Source organism: Coenobita brevimanus, chromosome 49, assembly GCF_032717465.1.
Source record: "Coenobita brevimanus isolate Jiangsu-jjx chromosome 49, ASM3271746v2, whole genome shotgun sequence".
NCBI lineage: Eukaryota > Metazoa > Arthropoda > Malacostraca > Decapoda > Coenobitidae > Coenobita > Coenobita brevimanus.
Genome location: NC_137002.1, coordinates 6666798 through 6687397, shown reverse-complemented (window position 1 = coordinate 6687397; position 20600 = coordinate 6666798). Strand labels below are relative to the sequence as shown.

General features: G+C 40.0%; 1 protein-coding gene across 1 annotated transcript in view; it reads right to left on the bottom strand.

The window, feature by feature from the left end:
- LOC145399486 (uncharacterized) overlaps positions 1–20600 on the bottom strand; it is a 30025-nt gene extending 9425 nt beyond the window's left edge. The window contains exons 1-14 of the mRNA XM_080272092.1: positions 20558–20600; positions 20441–20515; positions 15745–15868; positions 11358–11391; positions 10714–10933; positions 10202–10297; positions 9781–9949; positions 8910–9036; positions 8047–8155; positions 4182–4190; positions 2101–2228; positions 1436–1547; positions 984–1156; positions 60–340 (exon numbers count right to left, since the gene is read on the bottom strand). Coding sequence (XP_080128218.1) covers positions 60–340; positions 984–1156; positions 1436–1547; positions 2101–2228; positions 4182–4190; positions 8047–8155; positions 8910–9036; positions 9781–9949; positions 10202–10297; positions 10714–10933; positions 11358–11391; positions 15745–15868; positions 20441–20515; positions 20558–20600 — 1700 coding nt within the window. The remainder of the gene's footprint in view (positions 1–59; positions 341–983; positions 1157–1435; positions 1548–2100; positions 2229–4181; positions 4191–8046; positions 8156–8909; positions 9037–9780; positions 9950–10201; positions 10298–10713; positions 10934–11357; positions 11392–15744; positions 15869–20440; positions 20516–20557) is intronic.

The window sequence follows — 20600 nt, the reverse complement described above, 5'->3', positions numbered from 1 at the left end:
CCCAAGAATGTTTGCAGTATGTCTGACCTAAACAGGATATACATATCTCCTCCACCTACCTGCTTGAATTAATAGCATAATATATGGGCGTGTAACCAATATTATCACAGCGGTTGATGTCGATATCTTTTTCCTCCTGCTCCAGTGTCGTCAACAGCATATCAATCACTGTAACATTCCCATTCTTAGCTGCCATATGCAAGGCCGTGCCCCCACAGTTGTCAAATATACTTAGCCTGGTGCCAGCGTTAATAAGCTGCTGGACGCAGGCTAACTGGTTGCTGCGAATGGCCACAAAGAGAGGAGTCTCACCCTGGTTGTTCCTCACATCGGGGGACATCTGAAAAATGAGAAAGTATAAGAAATAAGACTAATGGAGGATGAAGGCATGGACTGGGGCAGAGGAGAGGAAGGAGTGACGAGAAAGAAGAAAAGAGGAAGTAGGAGAAAGAAGAAAAGAGGGAACAGCAGGAAGAAGGGGAAAAGAGAGAGGAGGATGAAGGGAGGAGCAAGGGTTCAGAGACGAGGGGGAAGGTAAGTGAAGAACAGGGGAGGAGGAAGGTTTTGAAGGTGGTAAGAGAATATGAAAATGGGAGGGGAAGGGAAGAAGAGGACAGATGAAAAAGAAAGGGAAGTAGGAGACAAAGGCAAGTCAAGACAGACTGGAAGGAAAAGGAGAATATGGAGTAAGAGAGAAAGGAAAGAGGGATATGGGCAGCAATATGATGCTAGTCATGAGGAAGTACAGTACTATGGAAAAGGCAGTACAGCCACAGCAATTTGTTCTCCTACCACTGAGTTACATGAAATATGCTATGAAAGGACAAAAATCTGGGCCAAGTTAAGACGAATGGACTAAACTAACCTTAAGTGATAATAACAGATGCATCATGGTAAGGTATTTTTGCCACTGAGTTATGTGAATGAAACAAAAGAATAAAAATCTAGGCAAAGTTAAGGTGAAAGGGCAACTGTACACTAACCTTAAGGGAGAGTAGGCGATGCATCATGTTGGGGTATCCATTGTGTGCTGCCAGATGTAGGAGTGTGAACCCATCTGTGCGACATGCATTCAGTGGACACACAGCAGTCTCTTCTATCACCTTCACGATGCTAAGCCCTACCTCTTCTCTCGTGATCTCTCGCCAGTCCTTGTCTGAGTTGATTAAGAAGGATGGAGGGAGGGGGGGATATCATTACACTACAGTACTGTTTCTGCCTGCCTTGTTTACGCTTGCTTAAGCTATAAAACCATTATAAACTATCTGGAAGAGGCTAGATAACAGGTTCAGGTTCATGAATATCAGTAATAAATTTCAGGCTAATCATTCCTAAAATAAAGGCATGGATCCACTACACAAAGTACAGGTTGGAAAAAAAAAAAAAAAAAGATCTTTAGAATCTGGAATATGAACAACAGTGACGGCTGACAAACCTTCCTCTGAGAGTGTGATGTTCTCCGGCAGTAGCAAGTTGACAATATTAGTATGGCCATTCCAAACAGCCTTACCCAGTGGTGTTTTACCCAGACGGTCACCAGTATCACCCTGTATAGTACAAAGAGTAGGTTAACTTAGGCTTAACCCCTATACCAAGGTATTTTTAGTTTTATTCCTGCTGTTACCAAACGATTTTATTAATCTTAGGAGAGACTTTACAGGTTAGAGACACTGTAGCCTCCATCACCCCTTCACTACAACACATATCCCCTCGGTTAAACCTAACTGTCTGGCAGTAGCACAAGTTGAGAAATATGGAAAAAAGTCATCTATGTGAAAGGGGCCACTGGAGCTCATTCCTAACACATTCCATCTAAAGGCTATTCTAACACTACAGCATGAGGCACTCAATTCAAAGATCCTTCCAATGCTCAAAAAAAAAAAAAAAAAAAAAAAAAAAAAAAAGCTGAATAAAAGTGTGAGTTTGAGTTCTTTTCAAAAAATGAATAATATCTTGCTATTTTGTTTAAAGTTGTCTGAAGCGAATATAAATGTCCTTCAGTTCAGGGTTCTTTCAAAAGTTAAATAAAAATGTCATTCAATTTACAGACTTTTCAAAAGTAATTAGCACGATGGCAGCCAGATTCAACAAATGACTCACCAGCAATCCCCGGGCCAAGAGATCAACCACCAAATCCTCGTATCCCCTGGCAGCAGCCCAGTGGAGCAGGGTGGAGCCAGAGTGGAATTTGACAATTGATTCCACACGCTCCATACCTCGTTCCGTGCCTGTTAGGGGTTGAGGGGCTGGTTAAGGAGTTGCAACACATAGTACATTCTCAGTTACCTGAATGTGTCACAATTTTTAACACTACACACTCCTCTAAACAGTACTGCACCACTTCAAGCTCTCAAGATTTTGAAATGTGGACATGAAATATTGTGAAACACGGGCCCACGCCATGATTATAGTGCCAATATTATTTTTGGAATGTATATCATACTTCTTTTACTATATCTTGGCCCACATTTCCATTCTTTTATGGTTTATTTCTCATAGCTTACTGGAAGAAAGACAATGCTGTGACTCTACGTTCATTCCACTGCACTTCTCTGTGACTGGCATCAAGTTCTAGTGTTAACCTCTTCTAACAGCCTACAATTCATGAAGGAGTGATGGCAATTTTAGGCCAAGTTTGAGTAAATGGGGTACAGTACAAAAAAACTACATTAAATGACCCAATCAAGGATGTCATACAGCGTGTCCCAAGTGATTTTTCAGAATCTCTAGTAAGTTATTCTTTGGTTAGTGCTGAGTAAAAATTGCTGTAAAACCATGATCAAATTTTGAGCCATCACAGAGCTACAGTTACTGATGCTTTAATAGGTTAATTATAAGGGAACAGTTTTAATTTGTAAGGTCATCAATAAGTAGCTCTAAAACAGCTGAGAATTGGTTTCATTCTGATACAGCATTTCTTACTCAAAATTAGCCAATGATCAGCCCCTGCAGTTTCTGAAAAATTCTGCAGGTCAAGCTGTATAGTCTCGGGTAAAAGCGTAATAAATCCATCAGTGTCTTTGGGATATTCTCAGTCCCATAACCATCAAACCCAAGTGGTACCATACCTTTTCTTTTTTTAAAGCCGTGTACATTACAGGGCATCTTCCATACAACCGGTACTGCAAACTGGAGACTCGCAAATGAGCTTATAAGTAGCAATGAAACTTTTTTCTGTTATTCATTATGGACTTTATACCAGAGGAGCATCAAAGAAGGCAAGTTATGACAAGAACTAACTCTATATGTGACACAGAATTTGAGCCAAAAGGATTACTAAAATTAACTCATAGATTTCTAAGAGATAAATGAAGTTTAAGGAACACATCTAAAATATCTTATAAACATAGTACAATATAAACAAAAGTGAATGAAGACTGACTAAAACTGCAATAATAACTAACAAAAATAATGTGCCTCAAATAACAGCTTAATATTTTAAAAAATGGTGAACAAATACAAACAAAAAGCCATCAAAAATTAATGAAGACTGACTAAAACTACAAAAATAACTGTAGGAACGTAATGTACAGTACATCCCAAAACACAATAAAAACAAGAAACAACATGTGAACAAGTGCAGGCCATTCTCCAGCACACAACTTTAATCAATATGCGGAATAGTCAAAGAAAGGAATCATTAATCCTGAAACGTGACCTACAGTAATCGCTTACCCTTTCAGCTTGAAGATTTCATTTAAATTGTGTTGTTGCCATACACAGATGATTTTAATAAACTCAGGAGAGATTTTTTGAAATAGTGGGGGTTAGATATACCCTTCATTAACTTCATCATTACCTTCATCATTATAAAGTACAGTACTTTCCTAATCTTATGGAATTAGCAAGTATATACTGTAAATGATATCCTAAGGCTGAAGGGGTTATGTGCTAAAAACCTTGGGATTACTGAACTAAGCCAGTGATTAACACAAACATGACATTCCTCTCAAAATGGGAGTATACAAGTAAAAGCTATGCATTATACAGTGGCAGACTATAGCACCACAATGAAAATCATTTCTGCAATTATATCTCCTTTTATAGATTTTTGCAGCATGAGCAATTTGGAAATAAGGCAATGTATAAGCCAACTCAACAAATCAACAACTTTTTAATAACAGCACAAACTACAAAACTACAGTGATGACAAAACACAACCACAGAGGCATGTTACTTACGACAAAGGCCTGCAGGAAAGAGAGAAAGAGAATATTAACTTTAAAACCAGAAACTCTCAGCAGCATGAATGCAAGCACACACACACACACACACACACACACACACACACACACACAAATGACAGTAGGCTAATTTGTCACTTTCTTCACCTATCACTCAGCCAAAGAACTGCTTACTATTACATGCCATACTAATTTAAAATCCCAAATCTTGGCTCAAATCAGCAATATACTGTAATGGAATGATTGTAATGATTTTCACACCACTAACTTGTTTGTTAACCAAATCACCAGTAGTTATGTAATATTGTCAGTGGGTAGGGAGATGAGGAAGTGGGAAGGTTGATGGCTGGGAAAGCAGGTTGACAGGTAAAACATGAAAGTATGCAAGTAGATAAGTACTGTATGTGCTAATAGGTAGGTAGGTAGGTAGGTAGGTAAATACTATTAGCACTATAATGGATGGGTAGGTGCTGTAGACAGCTGGGTAAGTATGGATATAACTATACAGGTTGGTAAGTTGGTAAGTATACAGTACATAGAAACTGTCTACCTTAATATCAAAGAAAGTGTAGTAAGTAACTGTGACAAGACCACAGCAAAGTCAATTAGTAACACAACAGTAATTCATGTACAAACACAGAAGCCCACACACCCATCAGATTTGGTGGCTTTCTTGCACTTCTTCCTTACTGATTCATTTTTGCATATTAGTACTAAATCTTACTGTTCTTTAGTATTTTATTTCAATTTAATAGTGACATGAACTTCAAAAACTAGCCCCTTCAATCTGGTCACATCTTTTTTGGTATTACTGCTACTGATGGTTTTAATAAGCTTAGGTGAGTCCTCTTGTATGGTAGTGAAAGAGTTAATGAAGGCTTTATGTAACACCTTCAGTTCAAAAAAGTCATCTGAAGTTAAAAATATTATGTCTGGATACAGCACAATTAAATTATAAGTACATCACTATTCTGAAGGGGTTGTTGTTGCTGTGGCCCCAAGCACAACTGAACATAATGACTGGAGGATGACATAACCCTTCTCCAGCCTACCATCACCTTTTAAGGGGATAGGGAGTGAGATGAGGGGCATATGTATAACAGTGAAGGTGTTAGGTCAGTGCCACAGTGATATGGAATCCCTCTGCATCACCAGTGAAGGGGCTGAAATATAATAAATATGCCACACATACTAATAACAGGTGGGAATGATGTGCTAGCAAGCCTTGTAAGCTGATGAGAGTACAAGACACAATCAGTAAATCAAAACCAGACGAGAGCCGTTAGCATCACACTTCCTGGTGGCAGCAGCGACAAAATCACATTTTTTCCCTATCAGTCAAGCAGAAAATTACCTTGGCATGTGTGTGAGGCCTGGGGTGGAGAGGTATGGGAATGAGGGTAGTATGAGATGGAGGATGGACAGCCTGATGCTGAAGAACAGGGAAGATATGGAGGTGATTTTTTCATGGCTATCTCCTCTGCGATCACAGCATTTGGCTATGGATGGATAGGTGTTACGAGTTTGTTAATCCACTCTCAAAAAACACAAGGCAGTCTGATAGTGGAGGACAAGGTGGCATGCCCACAATTTTTTCATGGCCACCCCTTCTGGAATAACAAATCTAACTGGCTATACAGCAGACAGATGGATGTGCAAGTTTGTTAATCCACTCTCAAAAAACAAAACTGTGGCAAGGGTGACATGAAGGCAAATTTTCATGGTCACCTCCTCTGGAATGATGGCATCTGGCTATAGTGAGGCAGATGTGCGAGTCTGTTATTCCACTCTTAAAAAACAAAGCTGCTGTTTGATGGGCTGGCAGTGAGGGCTGCCGCAAAGCATAGGGAATTGGCATTTTGCTCAAGCAATCAACTTTCCATGTGCATGTGCGGATGACTGTGACGTTCGGCTCAGTCTGTTCAGCGCCACTTTCACCGGGAGGGAGTGTGAGCTTGAGGAGAATGGCAAGTCCATCTTCCTGTTTGAGGTTGGTGAAGGGGGTGGGAGGTCACTGGAGAGAGTTCGATGTATGGAAGCATTGGCTGGTATCTTCTCCTTCCACTTGCTTCCTCTGACTGAGCTGTCATCTTGAGCTGCCATGAACTTAATCCAGCCCTCCTGGACCTGCTGTGGGGTCCACTGTTTGCGTCGGCGGAATAGGTTGTCCAGGGAGGACGTGCGGAAGGCCATGCCCGGTCCGCTAACAGGCATACGTTCCTCACATGACGCTCGTGTGGGTCGGCGGTGACGCAATCTGCTAGGCGTACCTATGAAAGGGCCAGTCTTGCCTCACATTTCAGTCTTCATCATCCCATCCCTTTTTTCACTTATGAATGAAGTGGGTAGGAATCAATAAGAAGAAAATGAAATACATAAAACAATGCCCACTGATTTTAATACTGTACTTCAATTCTTTCATCATCATCAAAGTTATCACCAACATCCTATCCCATTTTCTCACTTATCAGTGAGATGAGTAGGAATTAATAAGCAGAAAATGACAAACACAAAAGGGTGCCCACTAATTCTAAGACTGTAACATAATTCTTTCAACACCACCACCACCACCATCACAACCACCATCACCATATCCTTTTTTTCATCATCACCTATCCTTTATTTATCTTTTTTTTTTTTTTTTTTTTTCACTTATGCATGAGGTGGGAATGATTAAAAAACAAAAACAAAAAATCGCAAAAGAAGAACTATAACTAAAATGTCCTGCAAGTCAAGTACATTACTGCAACATCATCATCCAAACCCATTTTTCTGTTTATGAATGAGGTGGGTAGGATTCAAAAACACAAAAAAAGAAAACACAAACATAAGACAACTACGATTAAGATGTCCTGCAGTTCAATAATTCTTACATCATACATCATCATCATCACCATCATCAAAACCTTTTCTCTAACTTATGAAGTGAGCAATACTGAATAAACATGAAAAGGAAAACACAAAATTAGGAGAACTATCATGAAAGTACTCAGTGATACAAAAAATTATTTCAAAATCATCATCACTATAACCCTGTTTCTTATTTATAAAGAGGTGGGTTGGACTCCATAAACTGGGAAATAAAAACACAGAACAGGATGACTCAGATCCCAATCCCAATAGAAATGGGCATAATGGTATACTTGAGAGCTATACTGTAGTTTCTTATCACAGCCAGGATTCCATACTAAACAAAGAGCTACTCCTCTCTTTCAAGGCTGCTGCTGTTGTTTTGGCCCCAGGCTCTTCTGAATGTGAATCCAGAGGACTGCTGGGTGAAGCTGCCCTTCTGTTGTCTATCATCCTTCTTTCAGGGGACAATGAAGTTCAGGGATGTCGGTACAGACACTGCCTAGTTGTATTGGTGCCACCATATTAAGGTGTCCCTCTAAAGTACCAATTTCAGCATGGTAGACTGAAGTTTTACTACAGAGCATAAGAAACAAGTTCATGATGACACTGCTACTTATCCAGTCTAGAAAAAATTTCAACTGCCTACAAAACTCTGACAGAACTCCCTTCCTGCATGGGGTTGGACAAGAGGGTAAGCAGAAGATTTCAGCTATATCCTGTGTCATGTACTGAGCTTAGTACAGTACATACATACATCACATACATCATCTAATCCTGTGTTGCCCCATGAGGGGCATAGGAGACCGCGGCTAGCCAAGTTGGTCCTGACATTTAAGGTCGGAGTGACAAGCCTCACTCATCCCTGAGTGGCAGACTGTAACCCAGTGTCTTTCCATACACTGATAATTCAAGCCTTTAAATTATTCTTGGATCAATCTCATAGGCCAACCGTATTTCAAGGCCATGAGAACCAAACGGCTGAACAAACTATACAGCAGCTGAGACTAACCTGACGTGGGTGAGCGTACAATCATCTTAGGGTTGGCACCGCGCGACAGCAGAAAGCGTACGATGCCTATGTGGTCCTTATATGCCGCCACGTGCAGTGCTGTCACACCCTGTAAAAAATGTATGAAAGTGGAAATAAGTCAATGCTACAAGTTTACATAAAGTTTATCTTAGTACCGTATATGTAAAGTTTACTCTAGTACTGTATATGTAAAGTTTACCATGGTACAGAGTGATCACTAGTTTTGCAAAATATACTTTAGCGACGCAAAGGAATGTTCTTCTGCAAGGAGTCTCGCCGTTTTATTGAGTGTTTCACAAGTCCCGGCAGCGAGTGATTGCATGCACATGCATCTCCTCAGTCACTTGTTCATGACATTGGTGAGCTTGATGAGCTCCCACTGGATTTTGAGGGCTTTGATGTTGAGGCATCGGACTCAACAGTGGTGGTGGGGAGCAGTGAGGGGGCAGGTGGTAACTAACCACTGCTCCCAGCCTAAGAAGTGACTAATCCCGGAACTAATTACTACTTATTACATGTAAAGTACAAGCATGAGTTTCGTGAGTTTTTGTTTCGCAACACAATTGTGATACCAATTAGGCGTGAAACTAGCATGTGCACTGCATACATAAAGTTTACCCACTAAATGTAAAGTCTACCCTGTATATGTAAAGCTGTCATTGCTGCTGAGTAATCCCAATCTGTCTGACCGAGCACACCCATCAACCGCAGACAAGCAACCACTCCTGCAGGGCCATCCCAGGCAGTGAACTGATGCTCCCCTGCAGCAGACAGGACGATTACAACGAAGAGTACAAGTAGGAAAAACACTCATAATGTGAAAACAAAGCATGGCTGCTTACGTGTGGGTCTGCCATATTAATTTCTGCACCAGCTTGCAATAACAGAGTAACTGCCTGCTGCTGGCCCTCCAATGCCGCATGGTGCAGGGGTGTCCAGTGTGCTGCGTCTCTTGTGTGGATGTGCAGCCTGTCGGAAGGGAAACAACAACTCTTACACAAATGGTTACTGTCACTTGAACCCAATACCCAGCTACACTCCTTTTACTCCAACTTCACCTCAAATTGCCATCTCTCTATCTTGAATGCAGGATTGTAACAACAGATTAATGACTGAATATGATGTCAATCATGATGAAGTGCCATGGAAAGTGTATAGCGCCAAGGCAATTTTTTTCTGCACTGAGCTACGTGAAATGAGATAAAAAAGTACAAAATCCGAGCCAAGTTAGGGTGAAACAACTGCAGCTACACACACTCCACTATTTTCTGTCTAACTCTGATGCACTAGTTAACCAGCACCCTGTCTTTCACGTACAGAACTGGTCAGTTTTCACACTGCTGATCAGTTCCAGTCTTTTAAATGAAATGTTTCCATGCATCCAAAATTAACAGATCTTGAATTTCTTCAATCAATTTTCTTTGATAGACAGAGATAGTTTTCATGTGCAGTACGGTAGATAGAGACAGACAGAGAATTTTCTTTGAAAAGGAATGTCTTGCAGGCTCAAGTTATTGCTTGGTTCTTCAATGAATAAATAAATAAATGACTGCAGTATAGAAGGAATTCAATTATCAAGCTCTCTCTAACAATCTCCTAACCAATTTCAAGGCTTTACACCCAAGTCCAAACCAAACCTACCACTGAGAAAAAACAAAAAGGAGAATTCAACAACCTCCATGAAAGGGCCCTGGTCAATCACACAGCACTCACCCAAGCCTGACAGTGTGTGATAGGAGGTAGCGCAGGACGGCCAGACATCCACATGACGCAGCAAGGTGTAGAAGATTACAGGTGATGCCGCGGTACCTCACAAGACCCACACCGCGACGCCACTCACCATGCATCGCCAGGCACTCTACTACTGCCACATGGTCCCGATCTTTGAGGTGTGGGAAAGAAACATGTTGTCATCATCACCATCATCATCCCCTCAACCTTTATCATAAACCCATGTAAGGATTATCGTCATTAATACAATAAGCCCCTATCATAAGCACTACGGCTTTTATAATTAATATTTACTATACACAACAAAATAAAAAATAATACAAAACATGCAACAACAACAAAAAGTAAATAGGTACACACTATTCTACAGTAACTGAAAATGCAGAGTATGGTATTGACTTACAAGTTGCAATGTGTATAGGCTGCCACCCTGACTTTGCATCCTTGCAATGTACGTCAACACCCGCATTCAGGAGCACTTGTGTCATCTCAGTGTATCCTGTAGGTTAACAGATAAGATGATTAGAGTTAGACTCAGTCTGTTGTCATCTGATGGAACTAGACAACTTCCACAACCTGAATACTATTTCCTTCTTACATCTCGAGTACTATGGTGTAGTTGCATGAAATTCACTGTGCCTTAATCATCAGGCAGGAATGAATCTCCTTAGTTACTAGTTAAATCAGCCCTCCAAGCTGACTAAACCTGGCCATCAACTGAGCTGAAAGAAGTGAAGGATCTTTGTCAGGTTTAAAGTACAGCCACTCCAATTTTAATACCAATCTTGCACTACTACTAAACACTATTTTTTATTATTACTACCATACTACACATAAAAACTACAGGATGTACGATCAAAACCAAAAGTTCACTGACAATTCCTGACCAGCAAACAAAAATATTCCCCCACTTACCAGCACGACAAGCAACTAATAGCGCGTGCTGTGCCTTCTTGGAGTTTGGGTCGAAGGTTTGCCGTGCCACGTACTCCTTGATGGTCTTGGTGTCCCCCTGCAACGCCGCCTTGGTGAATGGGTGGCTGGCATCAGGGTCATCAGGCCACAGCGTCGTCAAATTATCTGGGTCGTCCACAGGGAAATCATCAGGGAGACCGTTGGCTGAGGTGTCATTGTCCTGAGATTAGTGTGGCAGGTTTAGGGTCATGTTCTGAGAGGACCTGGAGATTTTTTAACACCTCTTCCTTTGTGATTTATTCTGGATGCATCAATATCCCCTTATACATTACAGATGCAAGCTGTCAATAATAAAGAGTTGTAAATAATATATACAGGTGGTTTTGGAAACTTCATAATGTATCTCTCTTTGCAGTTCATTCTGGAAATTAAACACCAATAACCTCTTCTATGTCATTAATGCACACTGTGTCAATACAAAAAACTAACTACTAATATACTGTACATGAGACAGTTATTACAGTATTAAAAAGTTACCATCAATATATAAGTGAAAGTTAAACCACATTACTATAGAGTGGCTGTTCTAACAACAGTGGCGTTCAAGTTTACAAAGTTGTGTGAAGGTGGACTGGCAGCCATACCTGTGACTGATTGGTCCATCCCATTAGAGCAGCGCTGCCATTACTGCTGCCATTGCCACTGCCATTGCCATTGATGTGGTTGGGTTGGGAGGAGTCTGGGGGCAGGGATGGGCCAGGCACATCATTATATTTACATGTTATGCTATTACATTTTTCCAAGAGAAACAATACAAAAAGGGTAACATTTTCCTCCACTTCAAGTTAACACCACCATTATCTTCCTTCCACATATATTAAATAAATAAATAAATAAAAAAAACACAAGAAAACCTACAAAATTTAAGACAATAATTTCCTTTCAACCAAAAGAGACTGCCTGGACTTAAACACAATTTTGTTTCACACCCCAAGATTAAGAAACTTTCACAGGACCCCCATGACTACTGCAGGTACAACAAATACTTCTCATCATCATCCAGACCCTTATTCCAGTCAAAAGATGGTATGAAGCAGGATACAAGAACACAGACAATATGCAAGTGGAAGAACTATCAACAGCATGTCCCGCGAAATGGGCCACACAAACATTCACGTACCATTCAAGCCTGCAAAGTCCTGGCTCTACCTTACAAGCCTAACACTCTGCAATATCATCATTTTTCTTTAAGATATGCCTTTAGATACACCTGCCAATCAATCTGTCAACTATCAAATAAAAATACTAATAATACTAATAATCCATCCAACCAACTAAATTCCTTGTTAATTGCCTAGCCTCATCAACCTCCATACCTCACATTTGCACACTTTCATTTCCCATTACGTATTATTTCCTTCCATCCCATTAACGGAGGGCAACAAAAACACAGTACCATTTTCTTCATTTACAGAGAATAACCATATTGATGTTCCTTCCTTCCCTCCTAAAAATATGGTTCTAAAAATTGAATAATTTTTCTTACACAAAAAAGTCTATCTATCTATCTATTGCCAGACACCATAATCCCGTAAAGGGTGGCCATTTGACACTGAGTTAGTTGTTTTACAGGGAAAAATATATTAATAATTGCTTGATAATCATTTCCTTCCAACCCCTATAAATAAATAACAGCAATAACAAATAAAAAATACACTTAACATCTCATTTTCTTTCACTCTCAGATGAAGAGAAGCAATAAGAAAATCTTCCCAACCCAATTCAAATTTGCTGTAAAGCTAGCAATGTCAAAGTTATTTCAGTTTGCATGCTAATGATGAGCATAATCCAGTACATTTTATTAATAAAGTTCAGTAACATCCTCTATATGCATAATTTACACAAGTACTGTAGTTAGCAATAAATAATTAACTGGCATAATGTTAACACTACTTTCATCAGAATCATTTACTGTTCATAATTATTTTACAAGTCTGGGGAATAACTCCAAGGATTCATGGGATCCAGAGGGCTCATGAAGGTGGAATTTAATGAAAAAGTTTGGAAATCACTATCCTGAAAGAGTAAACCCCTTCAATCTGATCATGCACAGCTCCCTCCAAAAGTTACATGCCTCCTCCTACCCTTCACTAACTCATTATATGTCACTCTACTCCTTCTCATCACAATCTATCTATTCTATCTATTGCCAGACGCCTCAATCCCGTTTGGGGTGGCCACAAACAAATCGCCTCCAAGTCGCCCTGTCCCCCGCCATTTCACTCCCCTGCTCCCAACTCACACCCCCCTCTCTCATATACCTCTCCACCCCATCTCTCCATCTCATCCTCGGCCTCCCCCTCCCTCTTTCCCCCTCCACCTTACTCACATACACTCTCTTCGTCAGTCTTTCACCCTCCATCCTCTCCACATGGCCAAACCACCTCAGTGTGTTCCTCATAACACTTCCTATCACATCCACATCAACACCACAACGCTCCTTTATATCCTCATTCGTCAGCCTGTCTCTCCATGTGACTCCACAGGCTCCTCTTAAATAACTCATTTCCACTGCTCTCACTCTTGACTTGTGTCCTTCCAACAACGTCCAAGCTTCACTTCCATACGTTAGAGTTGGTATCACAATACTGTCATGTAGTAACTTTTTCACTTCCATGCTCACTTCCCTGTTTCTTATTACTGCTTTCAAAGAACCAGCAATAATACATTCAAGTCCCAACCTTCCTCTCAACTTTTCATTCACAGTCTTAACCCCCCCAGGATTGTCATTCAAGGATGTATCACTTTACTGCCCAAGTCTCACTACCTTACACCATTACACTCCCAACACAAAAACAAATCTTTGGATTAGTTATACAGTTGTTGAGAAGGCCTGGATGCTGAAAAATGTAACTGTAATCAGTATAATATGTCTGCTGGGGTAAATTTTAATAATTGTTTGTGCTGTGTGCAATATATTGAAAAAAATGTGTGGGTTCAGTGCAAAGTTTTTATTCAAATTATACACTATATTAACATCATAAATATTACTCAGTGATTTCTCTAACTAATAAGAAACATACATTCACACACACACTATACACAAATTTCTATACACTTGTACAGTATTGTGCTGTAAGTGTACTGCTACATCTACAAAAATTTCCAGTATACATACATAAAAGCAAACATACCCACACAGATATAACACACATATCATTTAAATCTAATCAAATAAAATGAGGGTACACTTAACAGCAGTACAAAATTGTAATCCCACAAATTCATAAGACGACATCATTTCATCTCCAAATCTTCAAATGCTTCTCTAATGAAGTTTTATTTCACAGCTCTTTCTTGGCTTACTAGGAGTTTCAACCTTTTTGCATACAATTTATTCAGACTCTCTAACTGCCTGGCACTTCCTACACGACCCAACAAATACCCTAAAAATCCCTCCCATCCCCCCTCCCAGGTGCAGACAAGAAACATGCTGGCAGTGTAGTGTACAGTGTGAACACAACATCAACACAAACCAAGGGGATCATGGTGAAGGGAGAAAGCAACAGGTGCTGGAAAACTGGGCCAGGGTCGAGTTACCCACCCACTGAATATCTCACTGCTTGCCTAGTCCTGTGAAAGACTTCAAGGCTGCTCTATCCCTGGTACATCTATCCTGTTCTCTCAAGCACTCTTCTTCCTTTGATAACTGTCTCAGCCTACTGCATATTTAGCTCTCTTCTTACATGCAACAACAAGTTTTCCCTTATATCATCATCAATTTGCAGAGTGGTAAAATTAATACAGCAATCAATATCATTCAAATACTACTACTATGTTTTTGTGAGAATAAAAAGTCAAGATTTTCTCATTTTGATTTTCTGCTGAAAAATGTTTGAGCAAGTCCACATAAAAAAAAACATGAAATCAAGAAACCCTGATGGTCTCAATGTAACATGACTACCATCTGACTTTGATAACAACTTCCAGTTTGCATACAAACCTGAAGTCTTTTCAACCTTGCTCCTAAATGTGCATTGTAATTTACCTTTTTAAAAGAATCCTGCGACTTCAAAGCAATAAAACAATATTTAAAATATTATTATTTTGGTAAGATCCCAAAACTCAAGTGCAAGTCAAGAGGAACTTGATATTTGAAATCTCACAAAAACACAATAACAATAAAGTACAGTATTAAATTTCTGCCTATATATATATCCTGGAAAAATCTTAGGCCCTTGTAAATGAGAGACAGAGAAAGAAAAGGTCAACTTGGTGGTGCTGTGTAGAAACAACTAAAAACAACCAGGTCAGAGGGAGACAGGCCGGATTCCTGTAGAGTTGCGGATCATTCAGTGGCGTGCTAAGCTGTACTGGCAGGCTCTTGGTGATGGGAGTAAGTGAGGTTGGCAAATTACTATACAATACAGCATTTTATCTACAGTTTGTTAATTAATATGCTGCAACTTTGATTATCTTCTTATATTACTGTCTCCTAAGATAATTTTCTTGGTATTCATTGTAGTACAGTACTGTATGCTACAGTATACATGTCTTGTAAGTTTTTCTGCTTCCCTCCCTAAATTTAGTTTCTTTTGCATCTTGTTAATATTCACTGAGGTTTTTGAACAACCTCCAGATCTGCTCTGACTAAGCTGCTATGTGGCCTGGAGATAACTGACCAGTTGCACTGGGGTGGATCAATGGTCCACAACACTCAAGATGTGCTATTGCTGTCTTGTGTAACTGCTGCACAATATAACATCAGTGGTGTACGCTGTAAGGTACAGCTTTACATAGCGTACGTGTGTTATCTTCTGCATTGTATGTCTTTTATGAGGTTAGGAGGTGACTGCATCCACAACAAAATCTATTTGAATCTTTATTGCCATGTCTGTGCATTATAAACTACTGTACTTGCATCAGTTTACACAACCAAGCCATCCCACACCATAAGCCTGCCAGCATCAGGCATGGGATATCCCAAAACGGGGTCGGGGAACTCCCAATCGTTCAAAGCAAGGCGGCAGCGGGGCGTGGATGGTACCTTGTGAGCCCGGCTTGTCCTGTATCTGGTACTGTATGAGGTAGGAAAAGGGTTCTGACGGGGTGGTGGAGAAGAGGGGCCGCGCCAGGCAGCACAGGGAAGGGGCAACTGCGGGGCACGCCACAACAAAGCTAAACATCATCTGAACCTCAAGCTTATAAACAGTACCAAATATTCCTCACTTAACAACTGCTTTGCTACTTATCTTTAATCAATAAACTGACAAAGAATTGACACTAGTCTTCTTACTCCTTGCAAGATACCATGGTATGAAGATGCATGCTACAACAGTTCAAAAAAATTTGGAGTACATGACCTGCCTATGTTCCTGATGGGATTATGTATTAAAAACATACCAGTCAATGTGCATAATCCACATGGTTCTAAAAAGCCTGGTTTCAGGCACCTACACCTCAGGAAAATTAGTTAAATTAATATGGGACTGGGTAAAGTTGTCATGATTCAGTATGAGTTCTTTGTACTTACAGCCTCTCCACCATGAAGCAGATTATGTTATGTGCATCATTAACCATTTCAAAACGAGAATGCCATTTTCATTTTATTTTGGTTACCTCTCCTACATTTTTACTCAGCCTAGGAGAGTGACAAAGGAATGTACTGTATATAGGTTTTTAGTAAACTGAACAGATGTTGGAGACGGACACTTTAACATGGTGGCTGCTTTATAAAAGAGAGGCTCCTCTCTCTCTCTGGTTATACAAAAGTTCCTCAACTCCCTCCCTTCCCTCAAAAGGAGGATGGTGGTTTGTTAGTGAAGGGCAACTTCAGCCTGCAGTCCACCAGGTTCATGTTTCATATGAACCTTTAGGTGCTACTAGGCTGAATAAAGCAATCAGGCAGCACCAAGAAAATAAAATATGCATCACTGTATGAAAATTATTAATTATTTCACCTTATGCAACATTGTGCCACATCCTAGATGCATGTGAGGAGTATTTGTACTGCACTAAGAGCATCTCAGAGCCACTGCCAGGCTGAGTATCAATATGAATTCATTCACACCTGACAATGCACCATGTTTATAGGCATACAGGCTGGAGGGGCTTATTACAATGTTAACAGCCAGTCCCATATTACCCTTTGTGAGGTGTAGGGGTTCCAAGCTAGCTACCATGGTCCACAATATTAAGTGGTTTTATTATGATCAAAGGTTTGCTGACACCTCCCTGCTGGTTGTGACAATGTAAGGTGTTATAAGAAGAGTACCCTACATGGAACGGATAGCAGTAAGAGGTACACAACAGAAAACCATGAGAAGGTAGGATATTCTAAGATGCTTGAGGAACACTAGGGAATGTTTGTAAACTTTATGTTGGTAGGGAACTGTTGGCAATCTTTTGCTGGTTGATGAACTCCACAGGTTGGGGTAAAATGAGAATAAAGTACAATTTCGGCATAAAATATAGTACGATATTGTACTCCATTCATTTTTTATAATCAACTGGGTAAACTTAAAATGGACTCTTAGGCCTGCAGGTACCTAATTATGTACACTGTTTATACAAAATATCTGAATCTGGGCAGTTAATGTTACAATTTGAACAAATTTATGTACCTCCTAGATGGCATTAGCACCATATCAGTATGCCTATAATCATGTTGAGTTGCAGCTCTGCTGTACTCTGTCCCAGGGTTGGCCTATATCTAAGTGACATCCAGGCTGATCACAATAAGCTCTACTACACTCAGTACTGTACAACAAGTCCTCATTACAAGTCACTTATTAACTCTCAGCATAGATGAAAAAAAAGAAAAGAAAAAGCATTACCGGATGTGGGACATATAAAAGTCATATCCAAGCTGAAGGGGTTACTAAGAATGTCTACAAACCCTAGTGCCAAGAGACACCTTAACAAAGCTGAATAAAACTGTCCAGCATTACCCAGCATAAAATACATGTATACCCAGTCTAATGGGATTTAAGTTCCCTAGGTACCTTTAAAACTGGTTGGCCAGTTTTCCTATCTTTACACTGGCAACTATATGGAAAAAGTTGTGAATTTTTTTTACCACATCTGACTTCTAATGAGGACTGTTTGTACACTGGTCTGGTGCTTCTGTGGAGGGATACTGTAGGGAATAATCCATGAAATAAGAACAACTTACTAACATCTGGGAATTATAATCAGTGATACATGACACATACCAAAACCTACTAAGGACTTATGACCATAATCTTCTACGCTTAGGAGGCTTCACTGTGACTCTTCCTTAATAAAATATACAGTACATCTACACATGGTGCACTAATAGTCCCTTATATATTATGATACGTATGTCAACTACGTAAAGAGTAAAATAACACAAATAACATAAGAAAGAATGTTAAGATACTCTATGCAAAATGACTCAGTAAGGTACAAGGAAGCCTCCTACATAAAATAACTTACTAAGGTACAAGGAAGCCTCCTACATAAAATAAATTACTAAGGAAGCCTCATAAGTTGATAAAAGTATGGTCCATAATATACAATGCTTCCAATGAGATAATACTTAACATTTTCAGTAAATACAGGGTAAACTGTTACCAAACAATAAAATTTGGCACATTCCTGCAGAGTAGGCAGCCATTTTGTTACACGATAATTGCTATTAACCCATTTTGCCAGACAACTTCACTTTCATTTCATCCACATCACTGCCGTACAGTTATAATCAGCTCAGGACAGTACCCAAACAGTGAAGGAGTTAGTCAAGCCTTCACTATATCTAACTCCTCAAGCTTTAAAAAGTCTCCGATGCTGAATAAAATCATTGAGTGATGGCACGAATATAATAATGATATGGTCAGCCTCATGGGGTTACATGGTTAGATTCTGGCAAGGTTAAATCAATTATTCTTAGCTGTATTAGGTTTGGTAGATTTTGGATGGATAAGTTTTAAACAAGTTAATCTAGGGTCTTGATAGCCTCCCAGTCTGTAGGAATTTACCATACACTCTACTAACTTCACATCATGTAACAACGATAAGTGAAAAAAACAATAAAAATGATGTTATATCTCAATGTGTAAAAACCAGTCTGAAGGAAAACAGAAATGGTTAATAAAACTTTTCAAAAATAGGAAACGGAATGAATCTGACTGGGAAATGGGAAAAAGAAACAAAACATGAAGAGAGAAGCTACTGTAAAATGAAAAATGGGTAAAACCACTTAATTATATACAGTAAAAGTCCAATATTTCGGCATCCAATTCCCCGGCAAATCTGACATTTCGGCAGTTTTGAGAAATAGTCCCATTTACGAAAATCTCCGATCATTCGGCAGATTCTCCGATTTTTTTCGTCAGTCTTGAAATTCTCCATGAGGCTCGCCAGCTAGCTACCCGCCTTTACCCGCCTTAGTGAGTGAGATAGTGAAAGTGATGGAACGAGTCTACCACTGCCATGAAGCTCAGAGGCTAGCTCTTTCTCCTATAGCATAAAGAGAGGACAAACATGTAGTGAGTCTAGCATGGGAAAGAGAATCTGTTTCGCCATTCTTCCGAGTTGTTGCCGTGCTACTGCCGACTTCTCTTGTTTCTTCTGTGTGCTTTGTGAACTTCGTACCGAAATACCTCTGAAATTACTATTCGAGTGTGCTGTAAGCACCGTAACATCAGACAGGAGCTTTGTAACACCTGAATGGACCAGCCATGTGTTGTGAACAGTATAAACATCTTCTGCGTGCTTTGAAAATGGCCTCCACGTGTGGAAAGTTAACTGGTGTTAGCAAGAAGCGTACACATAAGATGTTGACTATTGCTCGGAAAATTGAGCTGTTGAAAAAATTAGAGGCTGGCATGAGTAGGAAACAGATTATGGATGAGTTTAACGTAAGCTCCTCTGCTCCCTCCTCTCCATCACCAACAGCAGTCTCTGAACCTCAAGCTCTACTGCCGCAGCAACAGGGAGAAGAGTCCTTAGAGCCTGTTGCAGGACCCTCTACTGCTGGGGACTTCTTCCAGCAGTAGCAGACTCCAATCAACCCCTTCTATTGTACATATGTAAATAAGGAACCTACTATAAGTTTAGGTAAGTGCATGTGAACTTGTAGGCCTACTGTACCATTACATTTATATACAGTATGTTCACTAATTTCTTTATTTTTCATATTCATGTATAGTACTGTATTCATTACAGTATTGTACAGTATCAAACAGTATACAGTACTCTCTCCAAACACATTTGTAATGATATGAGTAATGATGATAGTGTTCACCGAAACATATAAGGTACTGAGTGGGTAGGGTTTTCGATAATTCGGCAATTTTGATATTTCGGCACTTGCCTGGTCCCATAGATGCCGAAAAAACGGACTTTTACTGTACTGGGAACATTAACATGGTAAATTAAGTTCTGGACATTATACACACCAGAAAATAAAATAAGTCGGCAATAATATACATGTCAAACAAAACAGGACATTATGGTTACAAAAAGTTCAGTATAAAATTAATTGTGGACATCGTAAGTGTTCCAAAATCTGCGTAAGATACAATGAGGATATGAGTCGCCATAAATGAGTCTGGGACAATGTACACAAAGGAAAATCAATGGAAAGTGTCAGGTACATTAAATGCAGTGGAATATCAACGGAAACTAGTTAAGGATCACTACTTAACAGACTACAGAAAATGAGCACAAGACAAGTGTGCATGGATGGGAAACCATAACTTACCCTGAGAACTGTAGGATGATGGGTAGTGTATGAGTCTTGCCCTCAGCTCCTTCTCCATCTCCTTGGTCTCTGTCTCTCCCACACCTCCAGGCTCCCCCATGCCTCCCCGCCCCCCACCACCACCACCGCCAACCCCCACACCGCCGCTGTCAACGGTCAT